Below are 19,823 nucleotides of genomic sequence, written 5' to 3' on the forward strand. Positions count from 1 at the left end.
ACGTCCCAGTCTGTGTCAAGGCAGGAGCCTGGAGGCAGAGACTCAAGTGGAAGCCATGGAAGAACACTGCCTGCTGGCTCGCTCAGCCTGCTTACTTATATACCAGGACATCTTTCCAGCAGCGGCATGGTCCATAATCGGCTGGGCCTCCCACACCAGTCATGAATTAAGAAAATACCCCACATGCTTGCCTACGGCAAATCTTTTTTTTTCCTTTTTATTTATTTTTTATTCTTTTTTAATTAAAATTTCCACCTGCTCCCCGTTTCCCATTTCCCTCCCCTCCTCCCAAATATTGCCCCCTCCCCCCACTCCCCTCCCCCTATCCCCACTCCTCTTCTCCTCCCCCCACACCATTCCCCCTCCCTCTCGATACTGAAGAGCAGTCCAAATTCTCTGCCCTGCGGGAAGACGAAGGTCTTCTATCTACGTCCAGGAAGGTGAGCGTCTAAACAGGCTAAGCTCCCACAAAGCCAGTTCATGTATTAGGATCGAAACCTAGTGCCATTGTCCTTGGCTTCTCATCTGCCTTCATTGTCCGCCATGCTCAGAGAGTCCAGAATCATCTTACGGAGGCATTTTCTAATCATGGTTTTCTCTTCTTAGATAATTCGAGCTTGTTTCAAGTTGATAAAAATACCACCCGGGGCAATTGACCCTTTGTCAACTTGACGTACAAGCACAGTTGTTGCTAAACCTTAACAGTCTCCCTTTTCTGTTTATCCTCAAGATCTCATATTAATATTATCGTTACAGCATAAAATATTTCAGCTTTTAAAATCCCACGGTGCTTTAAAAATTCAGCCTCTTGCTTGGGTGGTGGTGATGGGAACCCATGCTTTTAACCCCAGCACTCTTGAGGCAGAGGCAGGAGAATCTCTGTGAGTTTGGGGCCAGTCTGGTTTACAGTTCTGGGACACTCAAGACTACACAGGGAAACCCTGTCTAGAAAAACAAAACAAACAACAACAACAACAACAAAAATACAACTTTTTTTTTTTTGTTTCCTAAGACAGGGTTTTTCTCTGTAGCTTTGGAGCCTGTCCTGGAACTAGCTCTTGTCTAAAAATCCAGCCTCTTTAAGACATCCAAAATCTCTTTAAAATTGTAAAATTTGTCTAAAATATCCAAGGACTCTAAAATTGCAGTTTCTCTAAGGTATTCAAGGTTTCATAACTTTGATATAAAAAGGCTAAATTCTTTCTAACTCCAAAAAGAAGCAACAGGCAGCAAGGTAGGAGATGCACAGGCGGAGAGAGGGAGCGGGAGGGCCTTGTCCCAGGGACAGGCACTCTGTTGTGTCCTGAGGACAGTGAGAGAAGCTAGGCAGCCATGAGGAGGCCAGAGGCAGCGGAGCAAACACAGTGCTTTCCATGACGTCGGGCGCCACCCAGAGGACTGAGGGAGAATTTTCTTCAGAGATGCTGAAAAACTCCCTTAGGTTTCAAGACGCTAGCGGGAGGCTGAACTATTTAATTACCAGGGAAAGGAGCTTTCCTGGCTGGGGTGACAGCAGGCTCTGGAGACAGCTTTCCTGAGCTGAGAGGTGCTGTGTAGGGCTCTTTTTCCTTACCCTGGATTGCAGTGCCAGGAGGGACCAAGGTTTAAGGTAAGGGACACAGATCACCTAGATGACACTGGTGTGCCTCTTGAGAACATGATACGTGTTTGGGAGGTGAAGGAAGCACACGATGACAGGCAGAAGGTCCAGCCAAGGCAAGGTGAGGAGGTGGGAAGTGTGGTCTGGGTTTCTGCCTGTGACTGGAAACACCTTGAGGATGACTTTGGGGAAGCCCAGAGGGTTGGCCACTCCCTGACTCCTGACTAGGCCACAGAGGGTTCTTTTGAGAGTAGAAGATGTGCCGAGCTCCAGAAACATCAGATGAAGCCTTTGTGGCATTTTAGCCCCCAAGTCTGTGAGTGTCGGTTATTGTGGCTGCAAGAAACCTGGAGGAAGTTCTCCAAACAATGAAATCATGAGACTTTACCCAAGGGCATTTGGGGGGTTGTGAATAAATAATTGTTCATTAATGAATGAACAGAGAAAAACAGAGACATGTGGAGATGGGAGAGAGAGAGAGAGATAGACACACCCATGGAGAGACTATGAGAGTATAAATGAACATGAATGTACTCAGTGGGTGTAGAGTACCAACCCCCCTAAAATTTAAACTTATTCATCAAGGTATAGCGATCCAAGTCTTTAATCCAGCACTGAGGAGGCAGAAACAGATAGATCTCTGTGAGTTCAAGGGTAGCCTGATGTACATATCAAGTTCAAGGTCACAAACAAACAAAACAATTGCTTCACAACTCAAAGGTGTTGTAGACACAAATACTCTAGCTAATATCAAATATTTCAAAGCATTATTAATGAAGATAGTGTCCAGAGCAGCATCCACGGAATGGAACACATCAGACCATATATGAATTTAATTATTTTTTCATTCTTTTATTCCTGTGCTGGGGATGGAACTCTAGAGAGACCCACTTGTGCTGGGCAAACTGTGTGTCATTGAGCTACACACAGACCCAGTCACTCAGTGACTACCGAGAGGTTCATGGGCTGGGAAGAGCAACTGAGATCATCCACAGAAGAAGAGGGAAGATCTGAAGGGGAGGGTGTCTCAAGGGACTCTCTGGGGATGTCAAGGGAGTCAGAGCAGGGACACCAGGGATGAACAAGGTGGCTGGAACTAGAGCAGAGTGCCCCCAAGTTGCCTGTGTGCCTAGGGGAAGCACAGCCCCTCAGTGACCAGGGCAGGGAGCCGAGGGCCCTCAGTGACCAGGGCAGGGAGCTGAGGGCTTCTCGCAGATCCAGAAGTTTTTTGCAACACATCTTTTGTCATTCCATTTATCATCTGACAGCTCCACGCAGTCCTCATCCCCTTCATTATTGGGTTCCCCATCTTTCCAGAAGCTGCAAACATTACTAGTTATCAGAGACAGTCATCCTGTCCAGAGCCCCACTCCCAGCCACTGCAGAGGTACCCATCTTGGGCTTTCATGGACAAAGTCTGAGGACCAAGCCAGTGGACAGGAGTCCAGGGCAGGGCTTAGTAAAATGTGAGTTCTAACCTCACCTCCGTGAGAATCATCCCAGCAAAGGGAAAAGCAGATTTTGGGGAACTGGCTTTAGGCTCAAGGAAAAGAATGCCCAAGGATGTGGGGTCCTACATTTGAAACAGCCATGGTGCGTTCCAGTACCAAAGGCTGTGTTTAGGGTGAGGGCCGTCTCCCAGTCCACTGTCTCTGGGCCATGGATTCTGAGTGTTCACCTGAGTCCGATTGGCGTTCCGTCCACCCAGTGCCAGGAACCTTCATGTCTGTGATCACTGAGGCCGATCCAGGTGAGTTCATTCCTTCTGATGTGCAAGTATTTGAGGAATTGCTGAGTGGAGGTGGGAGGAAGGGGGAAAGAGTCAGAAAGACACCTCCATCATCCATCCTTATTCCTGCTCTTCCTGCCTCCCCTACAAGCTTTTTATGCACTCAAGCCTAGTGCTGGTCGAGTTGTGTGGACTGGCATGTGAATGTATGCCGTGGGTGCAGATTAAAATGCATATATGTGGAAATATCTTCATGTATATCTTAGTTCCTAGGCATATCCCAAGAGAGTCACACAATATCTCAAAACTTCTGTGACTCCCTTTAGACCCAAGCCGTCTTTCATGTGGACCTCTCCACTCCATTGTGGTTCTTCCTACAGGAAGCCCCCTCTGACTGCATCTCCACACCCCACAGCCTCCAATCTGGAATCCAATGCCTCGGATGGGTAAGACAGTAGGATTATCACGGCCCCATCACCTGCTCTTCAAAACTGTTGACGATCACCAGGTGGGCTCCAAGATTCTGGCAGGAGGCGACTGAGGCTTCCCAGCTGCCCAGAGTCCGGGAGAAGAGGTAGCAGCTTCCCTGGAAGAGCTCCCATTCCCAGGGGCATGGCCGGCACAGGCCAGCTGCAGAGCAAACAGGGCAGTGGGGCCACATGAGTTCAGCTCCTGGGTTCCCTTCTCCCCTCTATCTTGGGCCTTAGAGCCCGGGGCTTGGCTTCTATTTCAGCTACCAACTCAGTGCTCCCAAAAACCCAGGCCACAATCCCTGTGCTCTATCCTGCCTGCCTCAGTGGAAGCCCCAGAAGGTGGATGCCAATCCCTCTGATAACCCTTCAGTTTCCTTCTAACTGGGGCCCTGGAGTCTCACCCAGAGAGACATTGATCTGATTCAGCTGCTGCTGGACTTTCTCCAAGATGGAGTGTGTCAGCTCCTGAGGAACAGCAACTACAAGAAGAAGTTTGCAATAATCAAACCCCAACTGTGTGCCTGGTGCAGAACTGGACCCACGAGATGACTGTTGTTGATCACAGTGACCCCAGGAGCCCATTTCACAGGCTAGAACACCGAGTCTCAGACCCTCTTAGTCTAAACCCTGCTGGGACACAGGACCTCACACAGGTCCCTCTCTCATCCTGCCACACACACACAGCATGCCTGTGCCCATGCTTGCCCACCTCACACAACTTCAGAGTCCTCTCCCGCTCAGAGCCCCAGTTGCCCCTCACCCAAGCTGGAGTTCCCCTGCTGATCTGAGATCAGTCTCTGTGGGCATCCACGAATCCTGGAAACTGCAAGAGAGAAGAGCACACCCACACCCTGTGTGAGCCCTGACGGCACCTGGCTGTGCCGAGTCCAGCAACAAGGGGAGGACGGGAATCCCATTTTGGAGAGGGACAGTCGACTGCCCCTGGTCACAGATGGAATGAGGAATGTGCAGCTTAGGTGTCCCAGCTCTGGTGAATTTGGGGGCTAGGCAAAGATCATCCCAGAGGAAAAAATCTAAAAGTTCAATTAGTGTCCTGTGCTAGAGTTCTTGTTTAACAAGTGCAAAAATAAAATAGCAAGCAAAATTAAAAATATATAAAATGCCACAAACAAACAAAATAACCTAAAAGGATTCCACATTCCAGCCCCGCTTCCCCAGCCTTGCCCTGACTGACCTTGAACCAGGGTGGCCAACATCAGCACAAAGATACTCAAAGAGATGAGAAGCAGGAGAAGCCAGGGGACTCGGGTCAGATATTCTGCAGGATGGACAGATGGGCAGAGTTGAAGTCCCAGGGGAAGATCCTGCTCTGCTGTGTTAATTCTGCAGAGCACCCCAACACCTCTGACCCCAAATCACTCCAGTACCTGGTATGCTCTTGGAACTGCAAATGAGACCCTTATGGTCGTTCTCAGTAAATTCCTGGACTTCAAATGTGACCTCCTCCTCTGAATAATGGAACAGAACACAGCCGCTGACCTCCATCATCCCCGAGCTGGAGGCCAGGCCCACATCATCCTGGATCCTGGACCCAGCTCCCCTGAAAGCATTCAGAGGTACCCAGCCTCACCATGGTTCTTTGGCCGCTGGGGCTCTGGCTCTCCTGCCATCTTCCGCTTGCTTGACTCCCCACTCTCCACCCCCTCTCTGCCCTGAGATTTATATAACCCCATGGCCCCGTGGAACACCCCATATGAGGACCATTCTTCTCTGACTCAGGAGGAAAAAACGGGAACAGGATGCGGACGTCGTCACCCAGAAAAGTGTAAGGCGAGAGGCATTGATTGACACGGCTAGAAAGTGCCAGCCTGGCCTAGGAGCAGTGCTGTATATTTTGATGTCAATGTCCTTATTCAAGGCACATCCAGGACTGGGACTTGGTTTTCTCAGCTGTGCAATGGAGCAGTGAGGGCTTGGGGATGTGGCTCAGTAGGTAGAGTACTTGTCTGGTATGCACAAGACCCTGGTTCAATTCCCAGCACTGCAGAAACTGGAAGTGGTGGTGTGTAACACTCATTCTTCATATTGTGAGGTAGAAACAGAAGGCTCAGAATTTCAAGGTTATCATTGGCTACATAGCAAGTCAGAGATGTTAGAAGCTAGGAGGAGGATAAGTAGAAGATGAAGAGGAGGAGGAGCAAACGAAGAGGAGGAAGAGAAGGAGAGAGAATAAGAATGAGTAGTGTTTTTGCTGTGAATTGTCAGGGTGAGGTTTAACCCAGTGCTCATCATCTATTCTAACGATGGAATCAGTCGAGATTTACAGACAGTGGGCTAGAGAGATGGCTCAGTAGGTACAGTGTTTGCTGTGCAAACTGGAGGATTTGAGTTTGAATTCCTGGAACCCATGGAAAAAATCCTGGATGCTGTAGCACACATCTGTAACCCTAGCACTCCACAATGAGATGGGAGGTAGAGACAGGAGGATCCCTGGAAACTTGCACACCAGCTGGGAGTAAGCAGCAGAGATTTGAGAGGAGACCCTGCCTCAAAGAATGTGGAAGCTGAGAGGTACTCCTGAAGTATTCTTCTGGAATCTACACACTCACTATGACATCTACACACTCACCATGACATGGAGGGAGAGAGAGAGAGAGAGAGAGAGAGAGAGAGAGAGAGAGAGAGAGAGAGAGAGAGAGAGAGAGAGAACTCAGCCTCAAGGGCAGAGTGTTTCCTGTTGTCCAGCCTTCCCTTGTTAGACTTAACTTCATAGGTACTGCTGTGACCTTTCTAGGTGACCTGAGATCCTCTCTGTCCCTCTCAGGTGACAACTACTGCCAAAACAGTGCTCCCAGATGGCCTACGTTGCCCATCTGTGCTTTTTTTTTTTTTTTTAAGATTTATTTACTTATTATGTATACAGTATCTGCTTGCCTACACACCGGAAGAGGGCGCCAGATCTCATTATAGATGATTGTAATCCATCATGTGGCTGCTGGGAATTGAATTCAGGACCTCTGGACCTCTGGAAGAGCACTCTTAACATTTTTCCCCTTTTCTGAGACAGGGTTTCTCTGTGTGTCTTTGGCGGTCCTGGAACCTGCTTTGTAGACTGGCTGGCCTTGAACTCACAGAGATTCGCCTACTGCCTACCGAGTGCTGGGATTAAAGGTGTGCACTACCATGCCTGGCTGGCTCTTAACCTCTGAGCCATCTCTCCAGCCCCCTGCTCACCTGTTTTGAGGGAAGAATTTCACAGAATGTCAGCCCCAAATGAGGCCATGGTGCAATGGTGATGAAACACGATAGCAATTATCCCTGTAAATGTGGGAGAACACAGGACACACATAGCTCCAAGCATACATATCCAAGGGGGCGGGACTGCAGCTTGCATGAGACCCTGGGTCCCATTCCCAGCCCCAGTACCACCACCAAAGAAGTGCTTGCCCATACATTGACCAGTAGAGCAACCTCAGTCTGTTTGGGTCACAGACGCAGTGGCTCCAGGAAAATAGAAACTGATGTCTCCCAATTCAGGACTTCAGGAAGCTAAAGAGGAAGTAGGAGCTGGTATCTGGGGATGCTGCTTCCTGGGTCTTAGATTATTTCTTCTTATTTTGTCTTCACAGGCTGGAAGGGGTCAAGGAGTTCTCTGGACTCTCTTCTCTCTCTCTCTCTTTTTTTTTTTTAAAGAAAAAGATTTTGTTTTTATTTTTAGTTATGTGTATACATGTGTGTGTGTGGATTTGTGTGTGTGAGTGCAATGTCCGAGGAGGCCAGAAGCGATATCAGATCATCTTGAACTGAAGTTACAGGAATTGTGATCTGCCCTCTGTGTATGTTTGGAACCAAATTCAGATCCCCTTCAGTATGTTTTCTGTCTCTCTCTCTCTTCCTCCCTCTTCCTCTTTGGTTGTTTTTTTCTGAGACAGAGTCTCACCTAACCCAAGTTGGCCTCAAACAACTCAATATATAGCCAAAGTTGACTCTGATTCGGAATCTCCTGCCTTTACTTTTGAGTGCTGTGACAACAGACTTATGGTACTATGCCAGCTCTGGGGATTATTTATTTGTTTGTTTTAGTTAAGCAAGAGGAGGAGGAATGCCACAGCGGAAATGTGTCTCTTTTTCTCATGTGGATTCATGGATGGAACTCAGGTTGTCAGGCTTGGTGGCAAGCAACTTTATCCATGGAGCCATCTTGGCAGCTCTCTGGAGTCTCTTTTATGAGGCCCTTAGCTCATTTATGAGGATCTACCATCATAAGCTGACTTACTGTGATGGTTAATGTGGATTGTCTGCTTGATGGGGACCAGAATCACCATGGAAACAAGCCTTGGACATGGCTGTGAGGGAGTTTCTGCATTATGTTAATGGAAGTGCAAAGATCCACCTTAACCAAGAGTGGCACTATTCCATGCACTGGAGTCCTGAACTGAGTAATAAGCAAAAGTGAATTATCAACAGCATTCACTGATCTCTGCTTCTGGACTTAGGATGCGATATGAACATCTGCCTCACGCTCCTGCTGCCGTGTTCTTTATTGAAAGTCCACCCACCAACATTCTATCTTACTCCTCCCTTTCACCAAATCACTCTTCCAACCCTATCCCTCCCTCCCCGTGTGTGTGCACGTGTGCATGTGTGTGCTCCCATGCATGTGTGTATGTGCATGTATGGATGTGTGTGCATATGTGTTTGCGTGTGTGTGCACATGTGTATGGCATGACCATGGCACATGTGTGTGTGTGTATGTGCATGCGTGTGTGTATAAACCCTACTACATTTATGAGTGAGTGTGCTGGTGCATTTGGAGTGGTGGGGCCTTACAAGTCCTTCCGTCATCCATGAGGACATGTTGATGGATTCCTGTGAAGAGAACAAGCAACTGTTGCGTGCTCGGTCCTAAACTGGACACCTATATCATCACCTCCAAGCTCAGGTGAGGATGTAGAAAGATTGTAAGAACCGGAGAAAGGGGAGGAGAGCTGTGAATGCTGTCTTCTGTACATGGCATGGTCATCGCACTCATGAACTCTCAGCAGCAGTAGCTACCTCACTAGACCTGCACAATTCTAGTCAGTCCATCTGTTTGTCTCCCCACTTTTCTTTCTCTCTGCATAGTGTATGTGCATGACACACATGTGATGCATATGTGTGGAGGTCAGAGTTTAGCCTTATGGAGTCAGTTTTTTTTTCCCCATCAACCTTTATATGGGCTCCAGGGATTGAATTCAGGTCACCACCAAGACATGACATTTTGAAAAGTGGAATTCCAGAAACAGGGATAGAATAGGGAGGTAGAACAGTATTTCAACTGTTGGAGGGAGAGTGCAAGGAAGAGGAAGTGTAAAAGGATGTGACCTTTCAGAGGAACTAGAGTCTAAAGGGCCCCAGGAGGGAAATGGAAAGGGTAGTTCAGAATATGATTGCAAGGCATTATTGTCCAGAAGGAGGGCTATTAACATGGTGGGGAATACCCTGTCCAAGAGCCAGCATACTGCTTGACCCTCCTAGGGAAGGAGATGTCCCTTCTCCGTTGATGTGTCTACAGAGCTGGGAAAGTCCCCAACTGGACACAAAGAATTTATCAAGTCAGGAGGACTGGATTTAGACCCCAACTCTGCCCATCCTTCCGCCTGGCAGAGTTTGTTTACAGTGTAAACAAACAGGTCAGCCCAGCTCTCTGAGCCTCAGGTTTTCCTGTCTGCAGAATGGGAGCTGCTATTGCCAACTTGATAGCATCTGGAATCGCCTAGGAGGCAAGCTTCTGGGTATGCCTGTGATGAGTTTCTGTATTGGGTTAGTGGAGGTGAGAAGACACACCCTAATGTAGGTGGTGTCATCCCATGGATTGGGGTTTTGAATTGGAAAAGAAAAAAGTGAGCTGAGTACCTTAATTCATCTCTCTCTCTCCTTCCTGACTGCAGATGCCATGTGGTCTTACACCTGTCTCTATGCCATTCGTACTATGGGCTGTACCTTCAAAACTGTGATCCAAAATAAATGCTTTTTTTCAATTACTTTCATCGCAGTTATGAGAAAGCGCACTTAAGATGTCAGTCATTCAGATCTTCAATGTCCTCCTAAAGCTGGGGTGTTGAATACCGGGTTCCAGCTTATAGTCCTATTGAAAGGTTGTGGAAGGGCTGGGGAGATGACTCAGTGTGTGAAGCACTTGCTGTGCCAGCATGAAGACCTGAGTGGCAGCTTGTCTCTGTAACAACCGCCTCCTCCAATACCAAGGGACAAAGACAAGCAGATCTCAGGAGCTGGCCAGCTAGTCCAGGTGACCCTGGGAGCTCAAGGTTCAATGGGAAACCTTGTCTCAGGAAATAAGATGAAGAACAGAGATAGATGGGAATTGACACACAGACCACATCAGACCCCTCCCCTGGGTTGAAGGAGCTATTCAGAAGAGGAGGTAGAAAGATTGTCAGGGCCACAGGTGGTGGATGACTCCAAGGAGACAGTGCCTTCCAGACACAGCGGGACTGGTACCTGTGTGAGCTCCCCGAGACCAAGGCAGCACACACAGATCTGTGGCTTCAAACCAGACAAAAATCCTAGCACTGGAGAATCTATTTGCATTTGATACCCACTGGGAAAGGGAAAATCAGTTTCCTCTAGTGGAGTGTCACTGGTATACCAACCACACTCCAGGGCAGGCCCCATACCCAGGAATAGTTGGCCAACACAAAACAGACTCCATGTTTTGTGTGTATGTTTTGTTTTGTTTTTTTTTTTAACTTATTGGTTTTTATTAAGTTAATCAGTTTGCTTTGATTTTTTGTTTTTGAGAGAGAAAAAACATGAAGTCGGGTGGATAATGAGGTGGGGGAGAATCGGGGAGGAGATGGGAAGGGAAAAGAATATGATGAAAATATATTATATGGAAAATATTGGGACATCAGTCTCTGACCTCCACATTACATGGACACACCCATGTCCACCCACACAAGCATACACAAAAACATGCACATGGTGAAATCATTTAGCAGATGAGCCCTACTAGAAAGAAATTAGTGGAATACCCTTGAACTACCTAGGAAAACAGTCTTAATGAGGGAATCATCTAGAAAAGGTTGGGCTATGGGCATGTCTGTAAGGGACTGTCATGATTGTCTTAAATGATGTGGAAGACCCAGGCTAAAAGTGGATGACACCATTCTCTGGGTACTGCACTGTGTAAGAGTGGTGAAAGCTAGCTGAGTTTGGATGGAGCATGTGTTAAATCCTAGTTAGCAGCAGAAACTCCATTTGTCACAGTCTGCTATTCTGCCCTGAACTGCCACCCACAATTTCCTAAGCCTAGGCTGCAGCCCCCCAATCCCCTCACACAGGTGTAAACCACAAGTGTTCTACCTTCTTCTGATTGGTTGACCCAGAGCCTGTCCCATTGACTCCCTGATAGGCTGAAAGTGCGGCACCATGAAAAGTCCCCAACTGCTTCTCCTCCTATTACATTATGATTGGATGGGACTTTGGAGCTGTTTCTTTGTGGTTTTCCCCTTTAAAACTGGCTGCTGCCTCTGCCTTGGGAGCACAGTTTGGAGCCCAAGTGCTGTCACCTCCCTGATATCAGATTTTCTAAATAAAAATTTGACTTATTCAAATCTGGTCTTTTACGGTGGATTACTTCTGGATTTTTAGACTCTAACACAGTCTCTCTGTTGTAGCTGCTTCCATAATTTTACCACCTTGATTTCTCTTTTATGATGGATCATAACTTAGAATTGTTAGATTGTTTCTTTTTGTTTGTTTGCTTGTTTTTGTTTTTGAGACAGGCTTTCTTTGTATAGCTCTGGTTGTCCTGGAACTTACTCTGTAGATCAGGCTGACCTCAAACTCAGAGATCTGCCAGTCTCTGCTTCCTGAGTGCTGGGATTAAATGCATGTGGTCACCACCACTCAGCTGGAATTGTGTTTTAGTTGGGGTTGTATTGCTGTGAAGAGACACCAGCTGTGTCAACTCTTTGTTTTTTAAGACAGGGTTTCTCAATGTAACCTTGGCTGTCCTGAAACTTGCTCTGTAGACCAGGCTAGCCTCAAAATCATAGAGATCTGCCTGCCTCTGCCTTCCGATTGTGACCCTGGCAACTCTTATAAAGGAAAACATTTAATTGGGCTGGCTTACAGTTTTAGTCAATTATCGTCATGGCAACATGCAGGCAGACGTGGTACTTGAGAAGAAGCTGAGAATTCTACATCCTGATTCACAGGCAGCAGGAGACTGTCACTCTAGGCCTAGCTCGAGCATATACGACTTCAAAGTGAACTTTCACAATGACACACTTCCTCCAACAAGGTCATGCCTCCTAATAGTGCCACACCCTGTGGACCAAACATTTAAATACATGAGTCTATGGGAGGGCATACCTATTCAAACCACCAAAAATTGTAAGCTAAAATCCTCTTATCCCCATGGTGCTTTTCATCAGGGTGTTTTATCACAGTGACAGAAATACAGCTGGGACCTTGGGGCCTTGCTGACTTTTAAAACTAACTTTTTTAAAATTTAAAAATATTATGTGTGGGTATTAACATATATGTATAGATGTTCTCAGAGACCAGAAAAGGACATAAGATTCTCTGGGATTAGTTATAGGTAGTTGTGAACCACCTAATGTGGATCCTGGGGATTGAAACTGGGTTCTTTGAAAGATTAGTATGTGCTCTTTTGATGGCAGAAGATACAAAATAATCCCACAGTAGTTCAGAATTACATATAATGAAGGGTTATTTATTTAGGAGAGACTCACAGATCACTTTCCTAGATCACAATCCGCTGCACAAATGGGGAACAGGAACAGAGTCTAGCAGCCAGAAGTGAGAGCTAGAAGCAAGAGAGCAAGGGCATACATTACAGCTGCATTTATTGTATAAGAGATCATACCCAAATGGGCTGGTATCTTAAAGGCTATTGGCCAGAGGAGCTCCCACACCACTTCCCCCTTTTGTTTAAATAAGAGAGTTCCAAACCCAATACAAAACTATGTACACTAGGAACTGATATAAAGTATAAAGTTGGAATTACAAACAGCATAAACAATATTAAGTAAGGAACATATTCTTATGTTTTAACAAACATTCTATCCTAAGGAGTCTAAGTATTGCATTGGAAATTGGCTAGATCATAAGAGGACAGTAACTACGACTATCTAATTTTCAATGCCATCAAAAGCCTAAGAAGGGAGATAATCTTACTTGAGTAGGCAGGAAGTGCAATCAAGCAGCTCACAAAATTTGCAATAGATGACAGAGACAACTGGCTGCCTGAGCAATCAACCAAAGTTTCATTTGCGGTGTTGAAGCAACCAACTTTGACTAAGGCCTAGAGTAACTGACAGACCATTGTCAGAGGCAGGAAAATTTTCAAAACCATTTTACCTTGTCTTGGCAAGATTTGACAGTCTTTTTTCTTGTATCCTGCTTGTCTAGTCTGGACACTATGCATTTTGTCAGTGGTTGAGGCATGGGCAGTTCCTTGCCCAAAGGCCAGTTGTGCCAAGAAGAAAGCAAACTCTAAGTGGAGTGTCTTTTGAGCTCAACACTCTCTCAGGAATAGATTGGTGCTGCCAGGAGCAATTGTGTCTCATGTCAACTGAATCCTAAGTTATTTAAATGCCATGTTCTACAGGTCTTTGAAGTGGTTGAAGATTACTTATCTATGCACAATACAATCTTTACGTATTTAAAGAACCTAATTAGTCTGACTAAAAGTATAAAAAACATAAATGACTATTGACCTATAATACTTAATACCTATATAACCTAAAGATTAAGACTTCATATCAGAATATTAAACAATCTTTAAACAAATGTGCAGTAAAGGAGGACAATGACCTCAAAATGTAAACAATGTATAAATATCTTGATCAGAAGTAGAAATATATAATACAACATGATAAATATATCCTAAAATAGTATCAATATACAAGATGTCTTAAATAGAGGTAGAAACATGCATATATACAATATGACAAAATAATTTTGTGTAGGTGTGCAAATATTATAAATAAGAACATATTCAATATGACAAATATCATTTGAACTTGTATCAATATACAAAAATCTATACCAATGTAAATTGTCCATAAATAATAGTTTACAAGTATTCACTCTATTTCTCACTATTATTATTATAAGTGTGAATTAGTTCACACTAAATTACCTTAATACCTCCTAAATTACCTCCCATTAAATTTTTCTTCTCTCTCTCTCTCTCTCTCTCTCTCTCTCTCTCTCTCTCTCTCTCTCTCTCTCTCTCTTTCTTATTAATTTCCACCCCAACCCCTAGCCCTCTACAAATAATAATCAACCTTGAAATGGTGTGCCTAACCCTGAGGGCAAACTTTGTTGGGAAAGGGGATGTTGTTTTCTAGAATTGCTTCCTGTTGTCATGGAAGCAATGCTTTTTTCTATGGGATCCTGTAAAAGTAAAATGATGGTTAAGTTTCAAGATTGCTCTTTTGTATAATTGCAAATGGACTCTGAGTAGTTGATAGGGAATTTTGTTTGTTTGTTTTTGAAGTTCTTATTTGGAGTTCTGGCTAGAACATTGTAAGAAGGTGTACCATTTCTGCAGCTGGTACCCCCAAATTGGTCTCATAGTAGCACTATCAACATCATGACATCATATCAGTCAGGTGGAGTTGTTGTTATGGGGCCCCATCTTCTTTCTGGAAACTTCAAAGATTACTGCAGGAAAATCTACTGTTCATTGTTGAAAACTTAAACATTTTTCATATAGACATCTATTCCATGAAAGATACAATATAGACAAAATGGGCATGCAGAAAAGTAAAATATTTCCTTAAAATCTATATTCTTTTTGTTCCATAGCAGATGATCCCTGACATGAAACAGAAAGTCTCAATTTTTCTTTTAACAACATGCTTGAATTTAGAAAAAAATACAGCCATTGTCTAACTCCAAAGCCAGCTCTGATTTTTAAGTAGAGATGTATACATGTTCAGATAATCAAATTGTACCATGCAGATGATACAGCATCATAAGATTTCTCTTTGCTTGTTGATTCTTTCTTAATAGCTATCTTTTCATCTTTAGGCATCTAGATGTCCAAGGTCTCTTGACTCTTTGAAGATGAATATTTTCCTGCAAAGACAAGAATAGAACCCTGACCCAACCCTTGAGATTTTCTTACCACCTGTATGATTGTCACCTCTGTGGATGAGCCATTATTTCTGTTTCTCAAGAGGTGTCTCTTTTTCAAACCAAATCTTTATTAATTCATTTTCTTCTGTGAAAACAAGAGCAAAAACCCTTCTCCAACATAACACATCTCCTAGTTTTTATTGTGAGGTCAGCACATCCTTGAAATATGCTGGCTGATTTAATTCAGAAGTTTTTTCTATTATCCAATGTCTCTCTGCTGCTGTTGTTCTTTTCTTATTAGCGTTAAGAATATTCAAGTTTAATAAAGCATTATGCAATCTATTTCTGGGGTATTTTCCATTCCTTTCTGTTTGTTTAGGATATCCTTTATAGTTTGATTTGCTCTTTCTATAACTGCCTGACCTGTAGGATTATTTGATATACCTGTAATATGCTTTATATTATATTAAGCAAAAAACTGTTTTATTTTCTTAGACACATATGCTGGACCATTATCTGTCTTTATTTGTGCAGGTATACCCATGATGGTCATAAATTCTAATAAATGTGTGATTACTGAATCAACCTTTTCTGAGCTCAAGGTAGTTTCCCATTGAAAACCTGAATAAGTGTCAATGGTGTGATGTACATATTATAATTTTCTAAATTTTGTAAAGTGGAACACATCCATCTGCCAGATCTCATTCATTTGAGTACCCTTTGGATTAGTCCCTGCAGGTAAATGTGTTTGGTTATAGAAAGAGCAATTAGGACATCTCTTTATAATCTCCTTAGCTTGTTGCCATGTAATAGAAAATTCTTTCTTTAAACCTTTGCAATTGACATTATGGTTCTTATAAAATTCCGAGGCCTCCATCTCACTTCCAATAAATAATTGATCAATTCTTGCATTATCTTGTGCTAGAGCACCTGGCAGACCCATATGGGATTGGATGTGTGTTGTGTATATAAGACAAAGCCAATTCCTGATTCTGTCTTGAACCTGTATAAATAACGAAGCCAATTTCTTATCATCTGGTATAAATCCAGCAATTTCAATATGCAAGACAACTCTTTCTGCATATTGTCAATCAGTAACTATATTGAGAGGGTCTTTAAAATCTCTTAGTACCATGAGAATAGCATATAATTCTGCCTTTTGGACAGAATTATAAGGGCTTTGTTCTACCTTACTTAATTCTTCTGATTTGTAACCTGCATTCCCTGATTTATTTGCATCAGTGTAAAATGTATGGGCTCCAGTTATTGATGAATCATGTACAATTTGGGGAAGAATACAAGTAGTTCTCTCTCTAAGCTTAAGCCTATCAATTTGGGATAATTTCTATTAATTTCTCCCAAAGAATTAGTACAAGCTCTTTGTCATGGTTCATTGTCTTCCCATATTTTTAAAAATTTCATCAGCAGTAAAAGGCACTATAATCTCTGCTGGGTCTATTTCTGCTAGTTGATGAAGTCTAAATTTTTCTTTTATAATTAACTCAGATACTGTTTCCACATTTTTTTTTAGTTTTTTACTTGGTTTATGTGGTAAAAAAAATCCATTCTAGGATAATATCTTCGCTTTGCATTAAAATTCCTGTAGGGGAAATTCTGGAAGGCAATATGACTAGAATACAATTAAGATTTAGATTCACTATATCTACATGTGTCTCCTGTAATTTCTCTTCAATGACAATCAATTCTTTTTCCACTTGAGCTGTTAATTCTCTGGAACTATTTAAGCCTTTGTCACCATCTAAGGTTTTTTTTTTAAATGAACTATTAGATCAGGTGTTATCCCAACAGCAGGTCATAGACTGAAAATGTCTTCTAACAATCTTTGAAAGTCATTAAGAGTCCATAATTGGTCTCTGCTAATTTGTGCCTTTTGTGTTATAATTTTCTGTAAACCTATTTTGTAACCTAGGTAATTAACAGAATCTCCTCTTTGTATTTTTTCAGGAGCAATTTATAATCCCCATTTAGGCAAAACTCTTTACTTCTTTAAACATTCTTTTAAAGTGTCTGCGTTTGGGTCAGATAACAAAATGTTGTCCATGTGATGATAAATTATAGACTTAGGAAATTGCTTGCATATTATTTCCAATGGCTGACTTACAAAGTATTGGCACAGGGTGTGACTATTGAACATTTCCTGTGGGGTGATGGTCCATTAATATCTCCTAGCAGGCTGAGAATTATTATAAGTAGGCACCGTGAAAGCAAATTTTTTATATCCCTTTCTTGTAAAGGTATAGTGAAGAAACAAGCCTTTAAATCAATAGCTATAAGAAGCCATCCTTTTGGTAATAGAGTAGGCAGAGGAATTTCAGATTGTAGAGGGCCCATAGGTTGAATAACCTTGTTGACAGCTCTTAGATCTGTCACCATTCTCCATTTTCCAGAATTCTTTTTAACAACAAATACAGGAGAATTCCAAGGGCTGGTTGATTCTCCAATCTAGTTGCTCTTGTACCAGCTGTTTTAAAGCCTGCAGTTTGTCTTCCATTAAAGGCCATTGTTTAACCCATATGGGTTTCTCAGTTAACCATTTTAAAGGCAAGGCTGTTAGTACCTCTGAAGGTGTGCTAGTTGCTTTGTGTTCTTGTACAGCCTGAATGGCTGGTGACTTTTGTTTTTAATATCTTATAATATCCTTCTGAGAAACATGAGCTTTTGGGACTACAGAAGTGTTAATCTGTGTATTCCATTGCTGCAATAGATCATAGCCTCATAAATTCACTGCAATATTAGCTACATATGGCCTCAGCTTTCCTTTCTGTCCTTCTGGCCCTATGCATTCAACCCACCTCATGCTTTGTTTTACTTGACATAGGGTTCCAATTTCTAGGAATTGAATATCTGTCTCTTGAAGAGGCCAATCTGGATGCCAAGATTCTGGAGTAATGATAGTCACGTCTGCACCTGTGGATAGTAGTCCCCCAATTACAATGTCATTTATATGCACTCTTAGTTTTGGTCTTTGATCATTTACAGAAGTCTTCCAAAATATATGTTTCCTATTTCCTACTGGAGTTTTTGACTCATCTTTTAGGTCTATTTCATTATTTAGAACAGTATATTTTTTTACAATAGGCACTGTATTGTTTAATTTTCCTGGTGAGACATGTTCTTCACAGTGACTGGGAATAACTGGAACTTGTTTGACATGGGGGCCTATGAGAGGCCCCCCCCCAAGGAGTTTTCCAGTGGTATCGGGTTGCCTTGTCTGTCTTTTGTCAATCTACATTCATTAGTCTCCAATGTTGATTTTTGCCATACTTCCTACATATACCAGAAGGTTGAGTCCTCCTATTCTTGTCATTCCTAGAAGAGACATTATTCTTATGAATTCCTTGTCTACAGTCCCTTCTTAGATCCCCTATTCTTTCACAATTAAAACATTTGGCATTCTGGTGTCACCTTATACCATTGGAAATCGCTTCTCCTATCCAAGCTTCAGCACTATAGTCAAATGTTTCAACATTCATTGTATGCAAGATCCATTTATCTGTGGGTGCTGATCTAACTTTTGAAGGCCCAAGGATCTTCTTACATTCTGTGTTGGCATTTTCAAAAGCCAATGATTCAATTAGTATATGTCTAGCTTCAGGGTCTGTCACTCCTAAATGTACAGCCTTAGTTAATCTTTGGAAGAAATCAGTAAAGGGTTCTCTCTGGCCCTGTTTAACCCTAATATATGACTCAGTCCTCTTTTTTGGTTCCTGAATCCTGTCCCATGCATTTAAAGCTGTTGTGCTACACAAGGACAAGGTGTGTTCATTGTAGTGAGCCTTTTCCTGAGAATCAGAGTAATGCTCCTCACCAAGGGTTTGATCTTGGGAAGTCTCAAATCCTTTTGCTTTCCTCATTGTTCTAAAATTTTTGCCTCTTCTCTCCAATGACACTTCCAAACAGCTGGGGTACATTTTCTGGGACTGCTGAGATTAATTGAGGCCAATTGTGTGGGGTAGCCTTAGTGTTTTAAAGCCCTGACAAATGGTGAATATATCCCATAAGAAACTATTGCTTGTTTTATTTCTTTTAGCTCGCACATATGTATTGGTGTCCATGCATATCCTTTGACTATCTTAGGGTACTTTGTGCCAGATGGTCTTTCTGAGGAAGTTACCTGATATGCAGTTGAAACTCTGTGTAAGTCATCTCGGGGTCTGGCATGTACTGATGAGGCTAAATCCTGTCCTTGTACCTTCTGTCCCTGCTCACCAATTTCAATAAATTCCTCAATATTTCTAATTCTTTTTACTACTGCCTTTTTAAAAGTCTGAATCTCTTGTTCAATGTTCTATTCTAATGTCCTCACTGAGGATTCCAAGGTATGAAACTTGTCCAGTAAAGATAATGTCTCATCCTTGGACATATCATAACTTTTCAACAAATTTGATAGTTCAATTCAACAGCACAAATTCTTTCAGATAATTTTGTCAAATTGCTGATATCCCTTTTCATAGTATTGAACCATTTTTAATGAGATAATATTAAAAAAAGGAACTAATTCCTAGGATCAAATAAAGGGATGTAGAAGGAAAATAACATAAGCCTTGCAGAATACCTTCCATAGTATAAGCAAAATAATTATTGAACTCCTGGATGTTATCAGTCTTATTTTGTAGTTTTTCAGATCTTACCTGTTGTAATGCAATTACAATAAATTGAAGTGGATGTAATAATTGTTATCAGCCAGCAGGTGTCACAGTTGCAGCCACGTGGCCAAGAGATTCTAGCAGCAGTGAACAGCATATGTTGCTTACTTAGGTACTGAAAATATGCTTTGTTTAACAAATTAAGAGCAGTTATTAAGGTGATAAAATGATTCCTGAGAGTTGGGGTCCAGGAAAAAGAGAAAACCCCAAGTTTTCGGTTAGTGTGAGCTGCAGACTGTGTGCACCACAGGGATCGTAGGCAGCAGTGTGTGGGC

The 19,823-nt window shown here is 42.9% G+C and overlaps 1 protein-coding gene across 1 annotated transcript; it reads right to left on the bottom strand.

The window, feature by feature from the left end:
• Positions 1 to 2,778: 2,778 nt before the first annotated feature.
• On the bottom strand, positions 2,779 to 5,449 carry LOC130872068 (CD209 antigen-like protein C). Its single transcript, XM_057765864.1, has 8 exons — positions 5,394 to 5,449; positions 5,191 to 5,271; positions 4,998 to 5,081; positions 4,563 to 4,625; positions 4,204 to 4,281; positions 3,808 to 3,959; positions 3,279 to 3,391; positions 2,779 to 2,920 (listed from the first exon to the last, which is right to left on the bottom strand). The coding sequence occupies exons 1-8, from the start codon at positions 5,431 to 5,433 to the stop codon at positions 2,779 to 2,781; spliced, it is 753 nt and encodes a 250-aa protein (XP_057621847.1). The 5' UTR covers positions 5,434 to 5,449.
• Positions 5,450 to 19,823: the final 14,374 nt, after the last annotated feature.

This window comes from Chionomys nivalis, chromosome 3 (assembly GCF_950005125.1).
Source record: "Chionomys nivalis chromosome 3, mChiNiv1.1, whole genome shotgun sequence".
Lineage (NCBI taxonomy): Eukaryota > Metazoa > Chordata > Mammalia > Rodentia > Cricetidae > Chionomys > Chionomys nivalis.